Below are 23,063 nucleotides of genomic sequence, written 5' to 3' on the forward strand. Positions count from 1 at the left end.
GTAATGCTACACTGAAATCAGCAAGCGAGATTAAGATACCAACTCGATTTTGATTTAAAATCGTGCTCAAAATGTCTGCTTTTCAGATTGGAATATAAAAATTTTCAGCTCGCGCTTCGCGCTCGCATCATTTCTGTACCAAAACTCCATACATTTCATGATTAAATAGGTGAATAGAATTTCCCGTTTTCAATTCTAAACCTCAAAAGAACTCCCGCTTCGATTTGCAATAATCTTTTGTTGGATATGTATCTTGTTCTTTATTAAAAGCGTCCATTATACTGTCTTTTTTCTCGAAATTCATCTATTGTTCTTCTAGATACACATCTTAAGCATTGGTACCAAAAATGATTAGAATATCAGGCTTTCAGGTCAGAATATAATTTCCGCACGCTCTCGAGTGAGATACTTGTATCTATCCTCCTTACGTACAAACAAACCTAAACAGGTACATTTTTCCTGTTTTCATATCATACAAAAAAAATTCAGCTCGCGCTTCGCGCACGCATTGTTGTTGAGGGTGAGATATGAGTCTCTTTCTCAGGGTCGAGTCATATATATGTATATATATATATATATATATATATACACTACAACAATGAATGAATTTCCAAGAAAACACCATGCATATCAACTACTCCCAAATGTCCTAACTTGTGATTTTAGTGGGGGTAATGTTGAAAGATCCCCATCCACAAGAACGTTTGTGTCAATCATCCCCCCAACCATGTCCATGCCCCAACCAAGAATACCGATCGACACCCATGATGATTGCCGCCCTTAGTTTTAAGGCCTTGGGCCTATATAGTCATGTAAAATTAGTCTATCCAATGAGTTAACTCCTTCTATCCCACGATCCAAATCAACATTTCCTATATCGAAGCCAATGTAGTGTACAAGTCACAAACTCGATGATTGTAGCAAATGTCATCAATAAAAAACGTTGACACAATTATTTCTAAATTGTAAATTATTGTATAAATCGGCATTCATTTAATGTGCATGGCAATATGTATTAATTATAAATTTAATGCGGCCAGAAAGCGATTACGTATACGTATACCGGTAGGGGCGGCATTAATTAAATCTACCATATCTAAACATACGGCGACCCATATAGTCAAAAGTGCCAGAATTCGAAGATTGCCCGAACGAGCTTGCCGAAGAAAATGTGAATAAGGAAGTGCCGGAACATTTGTTTTAATGTCATATTGAAAAATTAGACTGTGAATTACATGAAGCATTCGGAGAAGTACCTTGGAGAACGCTGCGAATTGTGTAGGACCTTGGACTTCAACTGGCCCTGTCCTGATTCCATGTAGCAGACGAGTATTTTGCAATTGCACCCGTATGCGTGATCTGCTCGCCGACCGTACCGGCGGACAAAGCCTACGTTGTTCCGCTAGCGCGCCGCTTGCTCTGCCGTGACTGCATGCACAACTCTGCAACTGCATCAGCATTCTCCTCAGCTCAGTCCTCCTGTCACTGAAAATGGAGCGTGGCTGTGATATTGAAATTGCGAAAGATGAAATAAGTAGCCGACCTCTTCACGGCAATGGTTTCAAAATTCAGGAAAATGATAAGGAGTCGTCATCAGTTCAGTTGACAGAGTAAGTTAAATAATCCAGACACTGAGACAGGCTTCCAATAAAGCTTCGGTCTCTGTTGATGTTACTGGTTGTTCTGCTGAACTGTGTTGTCTCCACTTAGTGACTCACCAATTACAGAGAAACAGAAGTTGATAACTCCCCGATCCATGAAAATGTTGTTTGACAATTAAAATTCACCAAAATTCCATTTCCCCCCAAACCATAGTTCTGACTCCCTCCTCTGGTGGCCGTACATATTTTTCAATATCAAAAGAAATTTAATTTTTTATATCTGCTCTCTCATTAACATAACCCATAATAAGCAAAAAATGAAATTTACTGTTTTACAACTTTCTTTATTTTCCACCTGTTGTCAATACTGTCAGTTTTTCCCGGGGGGGGGGGGGGGCACTCGACCAAAAATGTGGTGGGGGTGTGCCGCGGGCGAGACAAAAAGCGTGGGCCTTGGAGCGGGCTTATTGTAAAAAGGAGGGTCCTCCGAACGTGCTTCGGAACGACAAATGTGAAAACGGGGGTCCTTGGAACAGATCGCCAGCGTGTGAGTGCGTATGCATCCCTATGGAACGGCCATGCGTGCATGATGCAGCTATAGCGCGGCCTCCGCCCGGGGGAGCTCTGCGGCCGCTTTTCACCAAAATTGCAGCTCATTCAATGCGATCGGAGCGGCAAAACGAAAAATATGCGAAGCTTTGGAGCGGATTCCCCTCTTCTTTTTTCTCGATAAGAAGAAAATGCTATGCCTTGGAGCGGCTTTCTTTGTTCTTTTTCTCAACAAGGCAAAAATGCTATGCCTTGGAACGGAAATTTGAGTGTGAAAATGGGGGTCCCCTCCGCGGCACATACCCACTATGCATTATATACTGAGTGCCCCCCCGGGCAGTTTTTATCCTTTTCTCTTTTTAAAATAAGAATTTTGCTGGGATGGACTTTGCCTTTTAAGTTTTAGTTTAATCTGAGAACCTTCAATAAAAAGCACATGAATCCAAACACAGGTTCAACCATTCAAGGCCTTTGAACATAAATTAATATGTGTAGTGAAATTTACATTCAGTTGCATCTTGTCTTTCTTGCAATGCATCATTTTTTAATTCAACAATAGACCAGTTCGTGGTTACTTCATGGGCAATTTTGGTCAAATGACCTTTTATTTCTTTCATCATGATAGGCAGATTTCAAAGCAAGATATTACGTAAGCTTGCCTTACATAGCAGGATGAAGAAATTGAATAGACCTGGGGCCCGTTTCTCAACACCGTCATAAGTCTAACTTCTTGACTAAATCGGAGATAGTGAGCTACTTGTCCGCTAACCGTTTCACGAAGCCCTCTTTACCAAGATCGGGTACAACAACCTCACTAAATATTTATGACACCTCCGAACCTGTCCTAACTTCTTTCTTAATGACGTAGTGGCATCACGTGGGTAGACTATGACATGCAAAAGTGCTTAGAAATTTTAAAATTATAATCTTACGTAATCAATCATAGAGGTTGAAATTACATCACAAAACAAGTGGGATAATGCATTCAATGATAATTGTAATACAAATAAACTAGAAAAACTGTTGTTAAATGCCACAAAACCATTCATTTTGAAATAGTAAAATGATTTAATCGATAAAGATTCTACCACGTCAGGCCATCCATAACTGAACTCGTATTTGTTGTTTTCAGACCCCTATTAACAGTTGGATAAATTCTATCTCTAATTTATGCATATAATTTGTCAAATTTCGTATGTTTCGGTATCAATAATTAAAAATGTTTCGTTAAATTATATTTTGATGACGTTTAGAATCATAAAAGACCGTATAATTATCATCATTTTACAAAGAAAAAACCATTATGGTTTACTTTCGTAAACTATTGAAATTGGATATCCCGGGGGTACCCATCTCAACGTCCACAAGTGATTTTTTAGTCATGAAATGAATTATTCATAATTTAATTTTCTCTGCAATTGAATGCTCCAGTCTTCATGGTCTAGGTATGTATGATGCATAATTCACGTGTGCTATTATTTTGAAAAGATTTATTTCCCAATTTATCACAATATTTGCAATTTTGTCATAATTTTTAATTTTGAAAGTTATGATATTTTGTGACTAAGGCTACGTCTCGTCTGCTCTTTTTACCGATAGTATCGATATCAAGGTATTCTAGTTAGGAAGCCTTTCGAGAAACAGGTTTAGTAAGATTGGAACTAACTCCGTGGTTGGTGGATAAAGATATGACTAACTTGTCCATGTGTTGAGAAACGGGCCCCAGGTGACTAGAATAGCACACCAATGAACACTTAATGAAGGTATTTGTTGCATTCCTACTTTGAATGCATATCTTAGCATGTTGCACAATGTACTTGACAAACTGTGAAATACCAGTCGTTCGTGGAAGCATTGTTTTTTTTGTGGATGTAAATAAAAACAACAATTCAAAAGAATATATGAATAATCAAGACATCAAAGTTGGGGCTTATCTCATTAGATTTTAAAGCACCATGTCACTTTAGTACAAATGACCTTCTGATCATGCGTGGAATCATTTGATCATGCGCAGAAAGGAACTACGAACTGGCTTATTAAATAGATTCACAAAATAAAGTCATCAATGAAATTGCCAATTGTTTTCACCAAATCAACTCATCAACTCAAAATAAGGCTAGACAAGGTGTGGGCAGACCAGTGGTACTGCTCACCCTATGATGTACATGTATAAACCATACTATGTCAAGGACGGTGAAGATTTCCAAGCTGGACTGCTATGAAGATACCTAACTAACGAGAAGGATGAAGGGCTTAAGCTGGAAGCATGACTGCTGGGATCATCAGCATTCTTTCAGAATCTCGCGTAAAGGTAAATCAAATTGGGCGTTACCGGTATATACCGGTAATACTCAAGGGTTTTCTTATCCAGAATTATGTCCATGCAAACATTGCAACGTAATATTTGTATTGGTTCTTGAGACAATCTTCAATTGCGATGGTACGCTTGTTTTTCTTGTGGGCATTCACGGAAGGATGTCCTTTTCAAATATGTTGCTTTATTATTTACAGGAAAGAAAGAAAGATATGGATGGCAATGCTCTTCATCGGAACATCCTTGGCATACAGCTGCCGGACTGTCATGTCTGTTGTAGCCATGGAAATGGCTAATGAGTTTAAATGGGACTGGGCCCAGGTGGTAAGTTAATAATAAATAGTGAAAATCACAAAGTTTTTTTTTTTTCAATAGCATTTGTTCAATCATCTGTATATACATTTCACATTTACATCAAAATACATTAAACATAATCAAATAATACATACAGAAGACGATAGAGATATTTACCTGTACAGTTTTTGTTCATTTCTAGTCTCCTACGCAATGCTGATTTAAATAAAACGTTAGATTTGATGGTCTATTTTCTACTTTCCTGTTTCCTGAAAATCACAAAGTGAAATAGCTCGATATTGAAAATAATTCCTCAGTATAATTTCTAGTAGTAATATTCATTATCACAATAGTACTGATGATGACCAGGGGCCTGCTGCAGATATTCAATCGCATCAAAAAAAGAAATGAAAAGTCAAGTTGCATTTGATTTTCGGATTTGCGTTCGATCGCAACTCTTTCTGCAAACGGGTCCCTGAACACCCTTGTCATACATACATGACCATCCATCTGGAGAGCGTTTCATGAAAGGAATTGTCGGACGTTTTATCCGACAAGTCCCATTTTATCCGACAATTACCATAGTAACAGTGCCTCTCAGCCAATCAGAATCAAGGAAAGATGTCAGATCTGACAACTTGTCAGACAAAAATGTTGATGAAACGGTCCCCTGAAAGAAAACAATCATAGATCTATGTAAGATGCCTCTTGCCAGCACACAGGTGGCCATTACCTTTACCAGTGCATGTGCATGTAGTTTTAAAGGGGAATCCAGCCTTGGCCATAAAATGTTGTGTTGGGAAGAAGAAAAATAGATTAAACAGAATGGCGAAAGTTTGAAAGAAATCGGACAAGCGATAAGAAGGTTATAGCTGCTTTAAAATTGAGATCACTAATAGTATGTAGATTTCAAATTGGCAACTGGGTAAGTAAATTATGACAAGGGGCAAGGACAACTTTCCCATAGGCCATGTACTTTATTATCAGGGATTTGTGGTTTTCTCCTAAGTACCTATTCCCCTGGGGCAGTAATCTAAATATAATCCTGGTAGTATATTGTTTTATGTCCTCATGAAAGAAAAATATAATTTGAAATAAAACTTTTGGGAAAAATGACATTTTAGCCATAATATGTATTCAATTCAATTCAATTCTTTTTTATTTCATTTCCATTCAAAACATAATACAAAGTAATATAAAACAATACAAATCAAATACAATTTTACAGAAGGGCATTCTTACTTCGTAAAAAAAACAGTATAATATAGAGCATAAATGGATATGGAAATGGAAATGAGGGGGATCCACTAAAAGCAAAGCTTGTAAAATTGTGGATCCCCCTTGGAAAAGAAGAAATTATAGTCGACTTACTATATGCGTACATGCATGTATTACAGGAAAGAAAAAGAGAAAAAGAAATCATATTGACGGAAACATAAAAACTGAACAAATGCAAACCTTTTCACACAAAGAGGTCTTCGTTACAAAGGATATGTTGCGCAAGACAGGAAAAAAAAAGAGAGAGAGGTGATGACAAGACGTAGAAGACAAGACAAAACAAGAGACAGGACAGTACAAGACAACTAGTTTTTAAAAAGGAGTAAAACTATAAGAATGGGAAAGGGCTGACCATGAACCAGCTTGATCTGGTGAAATAACAAAGGATATGACTGGACAATATAGATGAAAAAAGATAAAATACAAGTGAAAAAATGTAAGGATTATAATCAAGATAATGAAGTGTTAGTTCCGTTGAGAAGAATTATAGGAATTAAGCAGGATACGTTTGAGTTTACGTTTGAATGAATTCAAGGAGACACTGTCTTTAACATTATTAGCGAGTGAGTTCCAGAATTTAGGACCGTTGAATAGGAATGTATTTTTGGCCAGTAAAGTTCTGTAAAGTGGGATGTGAAGTTCGTCAGAGTGTCTCGTGGGGTAGTTATGATAAAATTGATTTTTAGGGAACATGGCATCAAAAATATGGGGAAGTGCATTATTATTGTAACTATACATGAAGTGCCCTAACTGTAGTAAATACAGGTCTTTGACTTTCAACAGTTTACTTTCTAGAAAAAGTGGGTCCGTATGAGAACGGAAACATGTACTATGAATAATACGAAGTGCTTTCTTTTGCAAAAGCAACAATTCATCTAATAAATATTGATGGGTATCACCCCAAATAAGAATCCCATAGTTCAAATAAGGCAAGATTAAGGATGAGTAGAGCATGATTAATGATGTGGAGGGAATGCAAAATTTTAGCCTATTAATAATACCAATATTTCGTGAAATTATTTTGGATATATTTTCAATATGATTTTTCCAAGAAAGTTTACTGTCAACTGTTATTCCAAGAAATTTGGTGTAAGGTACCATTTCTAATGGGGTATTATCAAATATAATGTTCATCGGTAACTTGTCTATGGAATTACTAAATAACATGTATTTTGTTTTGTTAAGGTTCAAAGATAATCGATTGGCTCTTATCCACTCAGTAACATTAATAAGTTCAGAATTAATAACATCAACTAAAGTTTGTGGATTCTGATGAGAAAAAAATAAGGTCGAATCATCTGCAAACAAGATAAGGGATAATATTTTGGATGATCTACAGAAATCATTTATATAAATTGTGAAAAGAAGTGGGCCCAATAAGCTACCCTGGGGGACTCCACAGTTAACATATTTCAAATTGGAGTTATGATCTTTAACAAACACGTATTGTTGTCTGTTAAGTAGGTAGCTCCTGAACCACTCCAAGGCCTTGGAGGTATTGGAGTACATGAAAGAGTAGTCCTTGCCTTACATCACTATGACATACCATATGCGGCCAATTTGAAGTCTCCATGGGTATAGTGATTACTAATATTTACAACTTTTGAAAATTCATAACTCTCTTGTTGTTTGTCCAATTTTGTTCAAACTTTCACCTATTAACTTGTCTGATTTTTCTTTTTCTTATAAAAACAAGTTTTTATTTGGGTTGGATTCCCCTTTAATTCACACAATAATGTAGAACTATAATTTAAATTACCCCAGGTATAACACATTCTTTTAATACATGTAGTTGCAAATAGCATGAGTGGTTGCAAAGGATAATTCGCTGAAATGACCCACTTAACAGGCTTTGAAGTCTGATTACTAAGTTATGAAAAAGAAGAAATTGAAATCTTAAAGGAGAATAAAACCATTGGAACAAGATAGCTTGTGTGAAAACAGAAAAATCAAAGAAACAGATCAACAAAAGTTTGAGAAAAATCGGACAAATAATGAGAAAGTTATGAGCAATTGAATATTGCGATCACTAATGCTATGGAGATAGCAAATTGGCAATTGCGACAAAGATGTGTGATGTCACCTGTGAACAACTCTCCCCATTACTTTAGTATATATTTCACATGAATTGCCTCATTTATCACATCTATCCATAGATCATGTGTTCTTTCTACATGAGGGCATGTAATACATATTTTTTAAGAATACATCATGGATAAAGAGTTTGTATCATCATAAGAAAAAGCAAAAAGAGACATTTTGAGGGTATTTTATAGTCCACCAAAGGGAAAGTTGTTCATCAGTGACATCACACATCCTTGATGCATTGCCAATGGGAGGATCTCCATAGCATTAGTAATTGCAATATTTAAATGCTCATAACTTTCTCATTATTTGTCCGATTTTTCTCAAACTTTCTTTATTCTTATTCTTTGATTTTTCTGTTTCTACACAAGCCTATTTGTTCCAAAGGTTTCATTCCCCTTTAATGTGAAATAGTAACTCTTGCCTTAAAATATGAAATTGATACCCCTTTCACAAACCCATCCTCCAATTAACGGCCTAAGAGTAATGCAGAAAATTCAATAAAAATTGCATTCACAAACTCCGAAAATTATCCGCACTATTTTTTACAAGTGCCCGACCTTAAAAAGGCTGATAAGTGCAATGGCAACTGCACACACCCCCTCCGATGGGGTTGTGTTGGAAAAGGGTGACCGCACCATGGCAATTATCCGCATTTCTTTGGAAATGCATTCATAAAGTCAAAATCTGGTTCCAATGCCGCTATTATGTGGATAATTGCAGCATCGAAATAATGCGGATAACTCCGGTCCCGCTCAGATTTTACGACCAAATTATGCGGATATTATCCGCATAATATCCGCATAATTTGGTCTGTGAAAGGAGTATAAGAAATCATCTAGAGTATTTGAAATGGCCCACTAAACAGGCTTTGATTTCAATTCATGAAAGAGAGAAAACAATGAATTCTTGTATGTGAAATAGTGACTCTTCCCTTTATATGTAAAATTATGAAATAGAAATATATTGTCCAGTCATTAAAATGAGCCACTTAACAGGCTTTGATTACAAAGTTATGAAAAAAAATGAATTCTTATATGTGAAATAGTGACTCTTGCCTTAAATGTGATATATTATGAATTGAAAATAAATCATCCAGAGTCAATGAAATGACAGGCTTTGATTGCAAAGTTATGAAAGAGAAAAACAAATTGAATTCTAAACATGTGAAATAGTGACTCTTGCGTTAAAATGTGAAATTATGATATAGACATATATATATATCATCCAGAGTTATTAAAATGACCAACTAAACATGCTTTGATTACAAAGTTTTGAAAGAAAAAAAAATGAATTCTTATATGTGAAAAAGTGACTCTTGCCATTAAATGTGAAATTATGAAGTGAAAATCACCCAGAGTCAATGATATGACAGGCTTTGATTACAGAGTTATGAAAGAAAAAAAAGAATTAAATATGTGAAAAAGTGACTCTTGCCTTAAAATACGAAATTAAGAAATGTAAATAAATCATCCAGAGTAATTTAAATGACCCACTAAACAGGCTTTGATTATAAAGTTATGAAAGAGAGAAAAAAATTGAATTCTATGTGAAATAGTGACTCTTGCCTTAAAATGTGAAATCATGAAATGTGTTTAATAACTCATCCAGAGTCATTGCAAACCATGGTGGTTGATGCGCTATTGACTGGCCTTGATGCCCTCTGTGGAGATTTGTTGTTTACGTTTTTAACTTTTGCCATTTTCCCCGTTTCGTGAGCATTTTGTGCTAGTGGTTATGACTCTCGTCTTTAAAGGACAAGTCCACCCCAACAAAAACTTGATTTGAATAAAAAGAGAAAAATTCAACAAGCATAGCACGGAAAATTTCATCAAAATCGGATGTAAAATAAGAAGGTTATGGCATTTTAAAGTTTCGCTTATTTTCAACAAAATAGTTATATGAACGAGCCAGTTACATCCAAATGAGAGAGTTGATGACATCACTCACTATTTCTTTTGTATTTTATTATATGAAATATTTATATTTTCTCGTCATTGTCGTGTGAAATGAAGTTTCATTCCTCCCTGAACACGTGGAATTCCATTATCTTAACATTTTGTGCTTCAGGCAAGGAGGTCCTAATCGTCAAATTCATAAAAATTAAAATATTGTATAATTCAAACAATAAAAAACAAAAGAAATAGTAAGTGAATGACATCATCGACTCTCATTTGGATGTAACTGGCTCGTTCATATAACTATTTTGTTGAAAATAAGCGAAACTTTGAAATGTCATAACTTTCTTATTTTACATCCGATTTTAATGAAATTTTCAGCATTGTGCTTATCTGATTTTTCTCTATTGATTCAAATAAATATATTTCTGAGGTGGACTTGACCTTTAAATCTGAGGGATGTACGTTCGATTCCCAGCCATGGCGTGTTTTCCTTCAGCAAGAAATTTACCCACATTGTGCTGCACTCGACCCAGGTGAGGTGGCAGAGTACATGGTAGGAAGAAATTCCTTGAATGCTTCAGCGCCTATATAGCAGCACTGCTAAAGCCGGGGTATAATACCAGCAGCGCTTTGTGTCCTTGGGTAAAAAGTACTTTATAAATCCAGCTATTATTATCACTATATTATTATTAGTAGTAGTACATGTATTTGTGCTGTACATACTAATATAAATATGGCATTACCCTAATAATAGGTCAATATTTAAGTCCTGATGGTCATTGCACTTTTAAAATTATCCTGAATTTAATCACACCCCTTTGTGCAAATTCAAACTTAGCATAATTACACTCTCTTTGTTCCCCAAGGGTTTCCTTCTCGGCAGTTTCTTCTTGGGCTACCCCATCCTACAGATCCCAGGACTGGGGCGTGGTCTACGTGACCGTTTTGGTGAGGATAACTTCATTGCCGTCTGTGGTCTGTGTTGGTCTACACTAACGTTTATCACACCAATTGTACCATATGCCTTCGAATCAAACGAGATTGCTCTAATGGCCATGATTTGTGTTCGCTTTCTGCAAGGCTTAGCTCAAGGTAAGTGTACTGTTGTAACATATTCAGTAAATTATACCCCGACATAAACTTTTATTGCGTTTAAGTTATCTCTTCATACTGTATGCAGAAAATGTATAGCATGGCATTAGCCCTAAGTCTGTGCACTGCCCCTTGTTTATGCATATCTGTGTGATTCTAATGCAAGAAGGTAATCCAATGTCTGTAATACATAGATGTTCATTAATAAGTCCTCCCTCATCAAAATGTAAAATGAGTGAATGAGTAGACATGGGTCTCCTTTCGTTACTCAGTCTTAACATGACAGGCCATGGCTGGCTTTTGGTATTAAAGGAATTGAGCATATATCTTGCTTAGATCTTGTGGAGATTTGGGGCACAATTACTCTTGAAAGCGGATATATTATGCCAAAACATAAACCCTGACCTCAAACCTAAACCTAACTAATCCCTACCCTAACATCATTCTGAAATTAGAATCCTATCACAAGTTTCGTAAACCTAACCTAATATCATCAATGGGTGATTTCAAGTACGGTGTTGAAATCTAGTGTTGGGACAACACCAACACCAGCTACAACACCATACTTGAAATCACGCTGGTGTTGGGATTGACCTTGGGAAATATGACATATTTCCGGTAGTTTGTGTTGAATGTCGTCTGCTGAACCGAGCATTACAGCTGGTGTTGACGATCTACGTGCAATTTCCCTATTCACCAACACTAACCCCCAGGGATTGGGGAAATCGTGATTTCAAGTTCGGTGTTGGTGTTGATGAACAGTAGTTCACGAACAGGAGGCGAACACGATGAAACACCCTCTTAAAATTATCTATTACAGTTAAGATGAGCGCAAATCATTAGAGTTTTACACATTTTCAGGAAAAATAATATTTATGCTTTCTGATTATTGCAGTGATTTTAACCTTAGCATTCTGTATGATAAGATTTTACTGCAATTTCGTCCCGATTTCACTTTCGTCTTCGAGAACTTCTTGCGTGAAGTTGAGATGTTCAGCAGCGCAGAGGCTTGACGTCATAGGATATCGATAATGGGATCGGTATCGCTCCTCTGAACTCAGCTCGGTTCAGCAGCCTTTTCATGCTCTCAACACCAACACCGTACTTGAAATCACCCAATGAGATATTAAAGATAAATTCCAGTATTGGTAACGATCTCAAAATGACTTTTTACAGAATCTATATAATGAACACCCAAGTGTCTGTTTGTATGAATAAAAAATATGTGCCAAAGGATTCTGGAAGAAACTGTAATTGCTGAGAAATAAGCATAATTAGCGCGGATTCGGTCACTTCCGTCGGGTCTTTATTCCAGCAATAGTAATACACTGTCCCACGTTTACCTATCTGTGTTGGTGATCTTCAGTGTGAACATTTTCAGCTTAGATTTCAAGATTTCACAAAGTTCAGTTTATGTAACGGTACCAGATCTAGATTCTTGATGATATACTGACGATTAAGCCTGGTTTTACAGACTTTCTCATGAAATCAGTGTTTACTGCAACTACTGGCATTTCTCTTTAACAGAGGAGCAACTTCCGCTTGAGAAATGCCAACTTACCATATTTCTGTATTCATACTCACCAGGTCTTACAAAGAGTTACAATTCATTCGTTCAACCTCAACTATATGGGAATCCATCAATGTCATAATTGGCGTAAATTGGCATAAATGGCGAGGTTATCCCGGGGTAAAATATGGGGGCGTGGTGGTCTAGCAGTTATGACTCTTGTCGTTCGTCTAAAGGACGTGGGTTCAATTTTCTGCCCTCAAGTATTTCCGGTGCATCAGAGTCGAGTCACTCATGGGGTCACATTCATCCACAAGTGTTTTCTTACGGAGGTAATAAAATCACCTGCTGCGTTGTGAATGGGTACATTAAATTTTTCTCAACACTGTGCCGGGATAACTTTTCTACTGTGAATGCATTTGTAGCGGGTTTATAGCGGTGACACCATCCTGTGAAAGCACCAGGATGAATTTGAAAACCAATGTGAAGACGGTATAAAAAAATCTATCCAAAATCTATATTAATAGCTCTGAGAATTGATGTATGATATACTTCCCTCTTGTCAGGCCCCCACTATCCATTCATGAGCCGTCTTGTTTCAGCAACGGCACCTCGCAAGGGAAAAGGGTTTGCCATTTCAGCATTGGCTGCAGCTGTGTACTGTGGGTAAGAAGCTTTGTCTTGGTATGGACTTCTTAGGCCCCCTCTCAAAATATTAATGATGATTCAATATTTTTATAGCGCCTATTAAAATTTCTCTCTGCACTTTACATTACACATCCTAACTACTTAACTTTAAGTGTTTCAATTGCGTTTCTTACTGAACTTCTGTAAATAACTTAACAACTAACTTCTACCAACTTAACTACAGACAAAATTAACTGTGAAAATCAGATTGATTTATTTGCAGAAAAGATATGTTTTAAGTGCTACTTTAAAGGAACTAAGAGAGGAATAAGGTCTTAAGCTAAGGGGAAGTGAGATTCGGAGTGTACAATGTTCATGTAGGAGCCAAGGCTCTATTGCCACGAGAAGCTTGTGCACCGTAGGGGTTTAACTTGGGTTTTACTTTTCCAGGGCTTTTGGTGGTATTTAATGCTCTCATATAACACTGGATTCTTTTTCCTGTTGACATCCGCACAATTGCAACATCAACACATGTTACTCATTGTTAAATTTCACATTATTCCCCCTTTTTAAAATCAAAACTGTTTAACAGCTCAGCTGTTTTGGCTCTTGCTGAAAAAAATATCAGTTAAGGTGCAATTTCCCGTCAAGCTCACAAACAATTTTCAATGTTTGCTTATGAAAATTATCTCCTCTTAAAATTCTATGTGTCTCCTAGAATTCTGGTTAACGGACTACTTGGATCAATATTACTTACCCGTGCTTTTAAATGGCACTATCCATTTTACCTTTTTGGAGTACTTGGAATCATCTGGTCAATGGTTATGTTCTGGTATCTCAGAAGAAAATATGCGGCAAAGATGAAGAATCAGAGCAATGAGGGCATGGAGCCGTTTATCCAAAACCTTGCCTCGTGTCAAGAGCTGAAGAATACAAAACCATTTTCACTTCGCAATGTGGTTACAAAAGCATCTTTTTGGTGAGTTGACATTCTGATGCTTTTTACCCTTTGTACTAGTGGTTGATATGTATCGCATACAAATGTACCAAGCTGAGAGGGTATATATATAATAGTGGGAATTATTTATCAGAGGGGGTCTGGCATAGCAAAATTTTTTCTGGCAAAGCCCCAAGGAAAAATAGTTAATATTGTCTCTCAGTCTCCAAAATAGATAGGTTCCATTATACTTTTGAACTAATGCTTTATGTGCTTGTTATATCAATTTTTGTCTCGCCTGCATAGCAGAGTGAGACTATAGGTGCCGATTTTCCGACGGCGGCGGCATCGTCAACATTGAAATCTTAACTAAGGCTAAGATTTTGAAATGTCATCATAACTTAGAAAGTATATGGTCCTAGTTCATGAAGCTTCGACATGAGGGTTAATATGTATTACTGAACATCCTTTTTGAGTTTCAGGTCATACATGTATGACCAAGTTCAAACGTCATTTAGGGTCAACAAACTTGGGTAATGTTTTGGGTATTTGTGGAATTGTCATCATAACTTTAAATATTTATGGATCTAGTTCATGAAACTTGGAAATAAGAGCAACCATGTTTCTCTGAATATCCTGTGCACATTGCAGGTCACATGACCAAGATCAAAGGTCATTTAAGGTCAATGAACTTTTGCTGTGTTGGGGGTATTGTTGAATCGGCATCATAACTTTAAGAAAGTTTATGGATCTAATTCATGAAACATAGACATAAGGGTAATCAAGTGTGAATGATTGTTTTGCACACTTCTTAGAACACATGATCATTGTCAAAGGTCATTTTGGGTCAACGGACATAGTATATTATATTTCATTATCATATGAATTTTTTTGGGGGAATAATTATTCATTAGCTGTTTTCAAAGTCAGCACTGCTGCTATATCGAATTGCATAATGCAGGCACGACTGCCAGAGGCGTTACACTTGTACTAGGTAATTAGAAAAGAGTAAAAAGATATTTTGACAAGCCTGATATTTCCATTGTAACTTGTAAGTTGTAGAACTTGTTTAATTTCATTTAATTCAAACTTTAATCTAAAATTTAAAATCTTTTGGGAAGGAGGAATAAGGTCAGTCATATTGAAATACCATTTCACTTTCATTCCCAAAACTTGAAAACATGTATTGACATTTGAATACTTACATGTACTTTTGATTGTTGATTCTTTCTGAAAATGCATGATTTTTTATTCATCCAACATATCAATCTTATAAAAGTGCATTGACATTGACATTCGTTGATTTTTTTGTTGTATAAATGTTTGAGGATGTTTAGTTTTTACCCTATGCCATCGGTGTCTTTTTTTATCCCTTTAAAGGGCCTCTTGACTACTTCTTTGTAAATATAGTGATTTAGATAATCCAGTGGTAAAACTGTATTGATTATAGAAAATTAAGAGGCTTTTTTATAGGAGGAAATTATAATTTGTTTAACAAATTTTCGGCATTACTCCTATTTGTTTAAGATCAGTATGCTCGATCTGTAATGAAAATCATAAGATCAGTATGCTCGATCTGTATGAAAATCATAAATCATAAGTCAGAAAAATTGGAACCAGTGGGATTCGAACATGCCATCTACTGCTTTCCGGGCAGCGACTCAACCACCAGGCTATTCTGGTTCACGGCTAAGCCACGATGAACTGGAATTCAAATACCCTCGATCCTCTTCTTTCTGACTCATTACTATTCAAATGCCGTCCGCCGTGGACAGTAGATAGTAAATTAAGAGGCTTTTTATAGGAGGAAATTATAATTTGTTTAACAAATTTTTGGCATTACTCCTATTTGTTTAAGATCAGTATTCTCGATCTGTATTGATTATATTTACTTTTGGTAGGAATCACCAGAAAATTGGTGAATAATAGACATTTGACCTTAAAGTCTACCTTAAGCTTAACCCTATCTAGGCCGGGGGGGGGGTGGCCTCGGAGGCCCCCCTTCAACGAATTGCTCGTTATTTTTCGCCGCACAATTTTTTCTGACCGCCCCGCTCGCTGACTTTTTACTTTCAAGTCTTGCGCAACTTTTGAGACCAATTTTGCATCACCTGGGTACGTGGTTCCGAAATTACGCAACATTATGTCAGACCACAAATAAGCCAGTTCGTAGTTCCTTTCTGCGCATGATGAAAAGATTCTACGCATGATCAGAAGAAGGTCATTTGTACTAAAGTGACATGGTGCTTTAAAATCTAATGAGATGAGCACCAACTTTGATGTCTTGATTATTCATATATTCTTTTGAATTGTCCTTTTTTACATCCACAAAAAATAACAATGCTTCCACGAACGACTGGTATTTCACAGTTTGTCAAGTACATTGTGCAACATGCTAAGATATGCATTCAAAGTAGGAATGCAACAAATACCTTCATTAAGTGTTCATTGGTGTGCTATTCTAGTCACCTGGTCTATTCAATTTCTTCATCCTGCTATGTAAGGCAAGCTTACGTAATATCTTGCTTTGAAATCTGCCTATCATGATGAAAGAAATGAAGGGTCATTTGACCAAAATTGCCCATGAAGTAACTACGAACTGGTCTATTGCTCAAAAATGTGGTTTTGTGTACAAAGCCAATGCAAATTGTGTTTTCAACCAAACTTCATAAATGTATGATTATTTTAGTTTTGCTGGTATAAATGTATTAATTTTATGCTTTTTGTATGATCTCAGAAGAGTCCCCAACAAGTTTCATTGAAAAAACAATGAAAAACAAAATGTCAAAAACAAAGAAATACATAGGAAATTGCAAAAAACAATAAAATACATGTAAATAAAAAAATGATTTTATATCGCAACTTTTTTCATGTGTAAGATTTCGCATACTAATTACGCATAAATTAGCATAATCACTTAATAGCAATTCACATGAAATAAATTACTATCTAATTTTGTAGATTATGTCCGAGGCAACCCGCGTGCCAATTTTCGGCACCGATCGCACGGTCGACAGCCGAGATCTCAAGGGGGGTCCTGGGAGGCCCCCCTCCCCCATGGCCATATGAACTCCCAAAATACCCTGGCCTAGATAGGGTTAATATTGAAGTTGTTGGTTGGTTGAGTTTAGTGTAGAGGTGGCGCTATCCATCGATATCCGATGATTTCCGCCAGGCTAAACGAGAGGGATTTCACCCTCCCCTGTACAGCTCTCGACATTCGATTTTGTTATATTGCACTGTTTGTGAGATATAGATTGTATTCGTTTTCATATAGTTTGCCTTTTGGGATACTGTCAAAACAGTTGTATGGGCAGATTGTGCACATGTGTAGTCTTGCTTGCGCATTATAACAAGAACTGTGATGACTTTGGAGATTTGTAAGGGTGTGCTTTTACTGTGACTGTTTCTCTCTCCATATTAGGGCTATGTTACTATCCCATCAGTGTGTTGAATTTGTCTTCCTTATCCTGTTGTCATGGCTACCAACATATTTCATTGACACATTTCCCAGGGAAAAGGTAAGTATTCCTGTAAAGCATTTTTTATTTTCTTGCGTGCAAGCCAGAGCGAGACTAGAAGGCACCGCTTTTCTGGTGGCGGTCTCATCAGCATTGAAATCTGAAAGATAAATGCCAGATGTGGTAACCATCTCAAAATGAGTTTGAACAGAATCCAATAAAATTACCACCCTAGCACTTGCGGATCCAGGGGGAGGGGAAAACAGCCAGCCCTTGCCCCCCCCCCCTTTGAGAGGTACAATTAAACATTTTCATAAAAAAAATTCATTGTAAAAATGCTGTAGAACGAGAAATGTGCCCCCAAACCTTTTGAAAGTGAAGACCTTTTTTTTTGCTTGTCAAATTTTTTCATGGATGAAATCTCCTTAATTTTTTGTTCAAACTTTTTTTTTTAGGGGAAGGGGCTTGTCGAATTCTTCCTCAGGAAAAATGTGCCCCCCCCCTTCGAAAAAATACTTGATTGCCCCTGAACCCAAGTGTTTGTATTCATAAATATAAGATATGTACCAAATAACTCTGGAAAAAATGTGTCATTGCTGAGATAAAATGTCCCAGATTTTTCCAAGTAATATTAATGCACTGTCCCACATATGCTTTTTTTGTGTCAGTGGTCATTAGTATGATCGGTTTTCATAAAAAATTTCATGATTACAGTCACAAAGATGAGATTATTTCAATGTACCAGATCTAGATCTAGGATAATATTGTGGTAATTAACCTTGATCTTAAAGACTTTCTTGTGAAATAATTGTTTCCTGCAACTACTAACAAAGGTTAAGTTTTTGAAATATCCTAATTTAAAAGATATTTTCTTGAAAAAAAGAACATGAAATTAATCTTGTATCACTGGTCATCTTGCCTTTGTGTGGAAATAGTGTCGCTGACAATTCCAATTGAAAACAACAACAAAAGTATAAAAAACAAAGAAATATATAAGAAATAAAAAAAAGGAAATACATCAGGAAGCATTTTAATACCAAGTATCTTTTGATGTGCATTTGATCAGAATCCCACCTACAGTCTGTAAACAAATGATTAGCACCTCAATCAAATTTGATTGATTTTGAAATGCAGGATCTGGTGTTTGATTCCCTTCTGTGGGTTGGTGCTCTGTTCTCAGCAGTTTTGTCGGGACTGCTAGGTGATTGGCTGTTGCGGAGTAGACCACCCCACACGATCGCAAGAAAAGTGTTAGCAGTAAGTGCATATTGTAATTTGTAGGGTGTTGTGACTCAGTGGATGAGTCTCCAGACTTTGAACCACAAGGTCCGGGATCAACTCCTACTGCAGCTCTTGAGTCCTTTGGCAAGGCGTTTATCTACATTTGCCACTCTCCACCCAGGTGTAGTAATTAGGTACCCAGTAGGAAGGAATTACTCGAATGCTACGTCCGATCGGGTTAGCGGTGCTTAAGCCGTGGTAATTACATGTATTATACAGTGCTTAGAAGCATTTGTATAAAACGCTATATTATGTTGCATATTATTATTATTTATATTAAATTTTTCTAAAGGAAACTCCAACCAAAGTTGAGATGAAAAGACAATTTTTGTAATCAGATAGGTGAAAGTATGAATAAACTTGGACAAACAATAAGAAAGCTATGATTTTAATAAAGGGGAATGAAACCTTTGGAATAAGTAGGCTTGTGTCGAAACAGAAAAATAACAAGAACAAAGAAAGCTTGAGAAAAATCTAACAAATAATGAGAAAGTTATGAGCATTTGAATATTGCAATCACTAATGCTATGGAGATCCTCCCATTGGCAATGCGACAAGGATGTGTGATGTCACATGTCACAACTTTCCCTTTGATGGACTATTAAATACCCTCAAAATGTCTCTGCTTTTTCTTGTGGGGACACAAACTCTTTATCCATGATGTATTCTTTAAAAATCTGTATTACATGCCCTCCCATAGAAAGAATGCATGATCTCCTGATAGATGTGATAAAAGAGGCAATTTAAGTGAAATATATACCATAGTAATGGGGAGAGTTGTTCACAAGTGACATCACACATCTTTGTCACATTGCCAATTTGAGGATCTCCATAGAATTAGTGATTGCAATATTCAAATGCTTATAACTTTCTCATTATTTGTCCGATTTTTCTAAAACTTTAGTTGATCTGTTTCTTTGATTTTTCTGTTTTCTCACAAGCTCTCTTGTTCCAAATATTTCATTCTCCTTTAAAATGTTGTATAAAGTAGTAATCATTATACCAATGGGGACTTCGACCAGATTGACCTACATATGTGTGATGGCATTACTACGCAGTAGGGCAGGAACACTCCTGTATTTGCTTGATCACTATATCAAATGACTAAAGTATGATTAGTTTTTCTAAGAGTTTGTCTTAGAATGATATATTTCTTACATGGAGACATGAAACACGATCATATGTTTTATTATCACCCCAAAGGAAATAAGGAACTTGGGAGAGCAATACGGATCCCGGATTATTTAGTACTTGGCAAAAATGTCCATGCCATTTGGTATAATCTATTCATTTGTAAAGTTGCCAATTTGAAATAGACACGGTCTTAATAGTGACCTCATTTTTCATACATTCATGACATTCTCATCCCATTTGTTATGGATCTGTGGACTCAACCCAGGTGAGGTAAATGGGTACCGGTAGGAAGTAATTCCTTGAAAAGCTGGATACAAGGTGGATATGTGCGCAATATAAATACCCTATATTATTATTATTATTATGATAAGAAACTCTACAGTCTTTACATTGAGGACTGGGGTTCAAATCCAACTATGGCACTAATGCGCTGTTGCAAGGTGTCTGTCTTCATTTGCCACACTCTAGCTAGGTGTACGTGTGAATGGGTTCCCAGTGTGCTTGAATATGTTGGGCACTAGTAGCTTTGGCAACTCCCCACACGGCCATGACCGACCACCTGTGGTAATTGTGTCTACGTACCCATGAGGGATGGAGTGGAAATGGGAAGTTCCAAGTTATGAGGTCGCTGGAGAAGACATTTTCCCATAGACTTTGTACTTGTGACTCGGCCTGAGGCCAAGGCCTTGAGGCCGGCCTCGACTTCATCCCTGCTACAGATTGACACTCATTATTTTACATTCTCTTTATTTCACTGTAGCTGATAACGTTCCTTGGGTTGTCCATCCCTTGTTTCAATGTCGGCGAGACTGACATCTTCCGACTGGCTATGAAGTATATGGCCATAGTAGTGGCATCTCACGCATTCTCATACAGCTGCATCAGTGTGAATTCCTTTGATATAGCACCAGACCACGGAGGATTGATTCACGGTAAGTAGGAATATCGGTATTTTAATTCAATTTTTAAGGAAAATATGAAATGTGCATTTATCTAGATCCAATTGTCAGTGAAAATGGAATTTTCTTCCCAGATCAGAGCTACATGAATAATTTGATAAAAAGTGTAAAGTCATGACTAGACAGGGCCGTCGCCAGGGGGGGTGCGGAGGGTGCGAACGCTTGAGGGCTCTTTTGAAATAGATCTGGCCGGCGGGCTATATAACGCATGAAATTGAGTTAATACGTTTTTTGTGTTTTTGTGTTTTTTTTTTCATAAAAAGCACCCCCCCTAGAAAAAAGCTGGTGACGGCCCTGCTAGACGATGCATATCGGATACATTGGTATGTTCGGGGTATTTGTGACTTCAAGGAATTAGGATATCTTTGCAATATCTTCAGCCTTTTATTCAAGCTTGATTCATCTAGCTTTTTAATATCTTGTTCCTTTCATCAGGCGCTAGCCACAGCCTAGCTTCACTCCCGGGGGATTTTTAGGGACGTTCATCGTCGGTCACATTCTTCATACACGTAACTCGGACGAATGGAATGTTGTCTTCCAGATGAGCGGAACCGTTGGTCTGGTAGGCCTGGCCATCTTTACATTCTGTGGAAGCGCTGAACCTATCCTATAGTAAACTGAAACCAGCCAACAACCTATCATAAGCATGGCATTGTGTCGATCAGAAGGCCCTTTAAGTGTTAGAATAAGGGGTGTATTTTCATTTGGTCCAATGCGAATCCGTCCAATTGCCAACTCATCTACTCTCATTTGGTCTACCACAAGTTTGTCCAATGTTTTGCATGGTCTAATTGCCATTTCGTCAACTCACCTTTTTGTCTGAAATACAGTTGGTTCAATAGCCATTTAGTCCATATACAATTTGATTAGGAGACAAAGTGGTCTTTAACAAACTGGTGATTAGACAAAGTGGTGATTGGACCAAATGGCTATTGGACCAAATGGTTTTTAGACGAAATGTTGATGGATGGAATGGCATTAGACATAATGAAAGTAGACCATGTGGTGAGTGGATGAGTCGGAAGTAGACGAATTGGCAATTTATTAATAAGGTACGTGTCAAAAGCATGAGCCTTTCTAGAGAGGTGGCAGCAGTCTGTTTCGAGGAGTTTTTGCAGCCACCATTAGGGGACTTACATTGCAATATCCCCCCGTCGGGGCTCTTCAATTTTTGTCTTTAATGAATCAAACTTTCGAAAATTAATGCGACCGAAATGCAAATTAATATTACCTCTTGGCATTAATTGCCCAAAAAAGGGGAAAAATCAAGTTAAAAGGAACAAAAACAGTGACTTACCTCGATTGTCGCGCAACTTCACTTCCCCGTTTTATCTGATCTTAATACATAAACATATGGCCATTGAGTCCCCTGTACAGATCTCGCTAGAACTTCGGTCTCTGTATTTGATGAGTGAAGCCAACGGTGTTCAGCTGAACAACCAACATAACAGAGACCGAAGCTTTTGGTCTAGAGCCTTTCATGCGTGATTCCCTGTAGCCACCATTCATTACTAATTCTCACAATTTATCATAGACAAAACAATGTGTGATGCAGGAAAGCAGGTATGAAAAGACACACAGTTTATTTAAAGTGGGATTCCTGCTTAAACAAGCCACTCAGACTTTGACGAGGTTCCTTTATTTTACAATTCATATTGTATATCATTTGGGTAATTTTAATACGCCTGTCCTAGACGGGATGTATTATGTTATCACGCTCGGTGTCCGTCCGTTAAATATTCTTTGCAAACGCGATAACTTCAGTTTAACTTAACCTAGGCTCATATAATTTGGTGTGGATGATGCTAGTATGGATCCCAGGAATTCTATTGATTTTGAGGTCAGAAGGTTAAAGGTGAAGTCGCCACCTTCCACTTTTATTGCTTGACCAATATCTCCATTTTCCGCATAACAGGTGAGCATATTATGTGCTCACCTTAGCGACACTTGTTTTAAGTATGGTATTTACTTGTTAGCCTATCAAATTTGCACATGTGTGCAGTGTAATCTACAAGTCTGTTTGTCATTTTTCTGAAATAA

The 23,063-nt window shown here is 37.0% G+C and overlaps 1 protein-coding gene across 1 annotated transcript; it reads left to right on the forward strand.

The window, feature by feature from the left end:
* Positions 1-1,114: 1,114 nt before the first annotated feature.
* On the forward strand, positions 1,115-22,298 carry LOC121431122 (solute carrier family 17 member 9-like). The gene is made up of 9 exons (XM_041628625.1): positions 1,115-1,610; positions 4,662-4,788; positions 10,889-11,114; positions 13,191-13,290; positions 13,970-14,230; positions 17,613-17,709; positions 18,784-18,906; positions 20,825-20,996; positions 21,459-22,298. Exons 1-9 carry the CDS (start codon positions 1,492-1,494, stop codon positions 21,497-21,499), a joined length of 1,266 nt encoding a protein of 421 aa, XP_041484559.1. The 5' UTR covers positions 1,115-1,491; the 3' UTR covers positions 21,500-22,298.
* The last annotated feature ends 765 nt before the right edge of the window (positions 22,299-23,063 follow it).

The sequence above is a fragment of the Lytechinus variegatus genome, chromosome 17, assembly GCF_018143015.1.
Source record: "Lytechinus variegatus isolate NC3 chromosome 17, Lvar_3.0, whole genome shotgun sequence".
In the NCBI taxonomy this organism is placed as follows: domain Eukaryota; kingdom Metazoa; phylum Echinodermata; class Echinoidea; order Temnopleuroida; family Toxopneustidae; genus Lytechinus; species Lytechinus variegatus.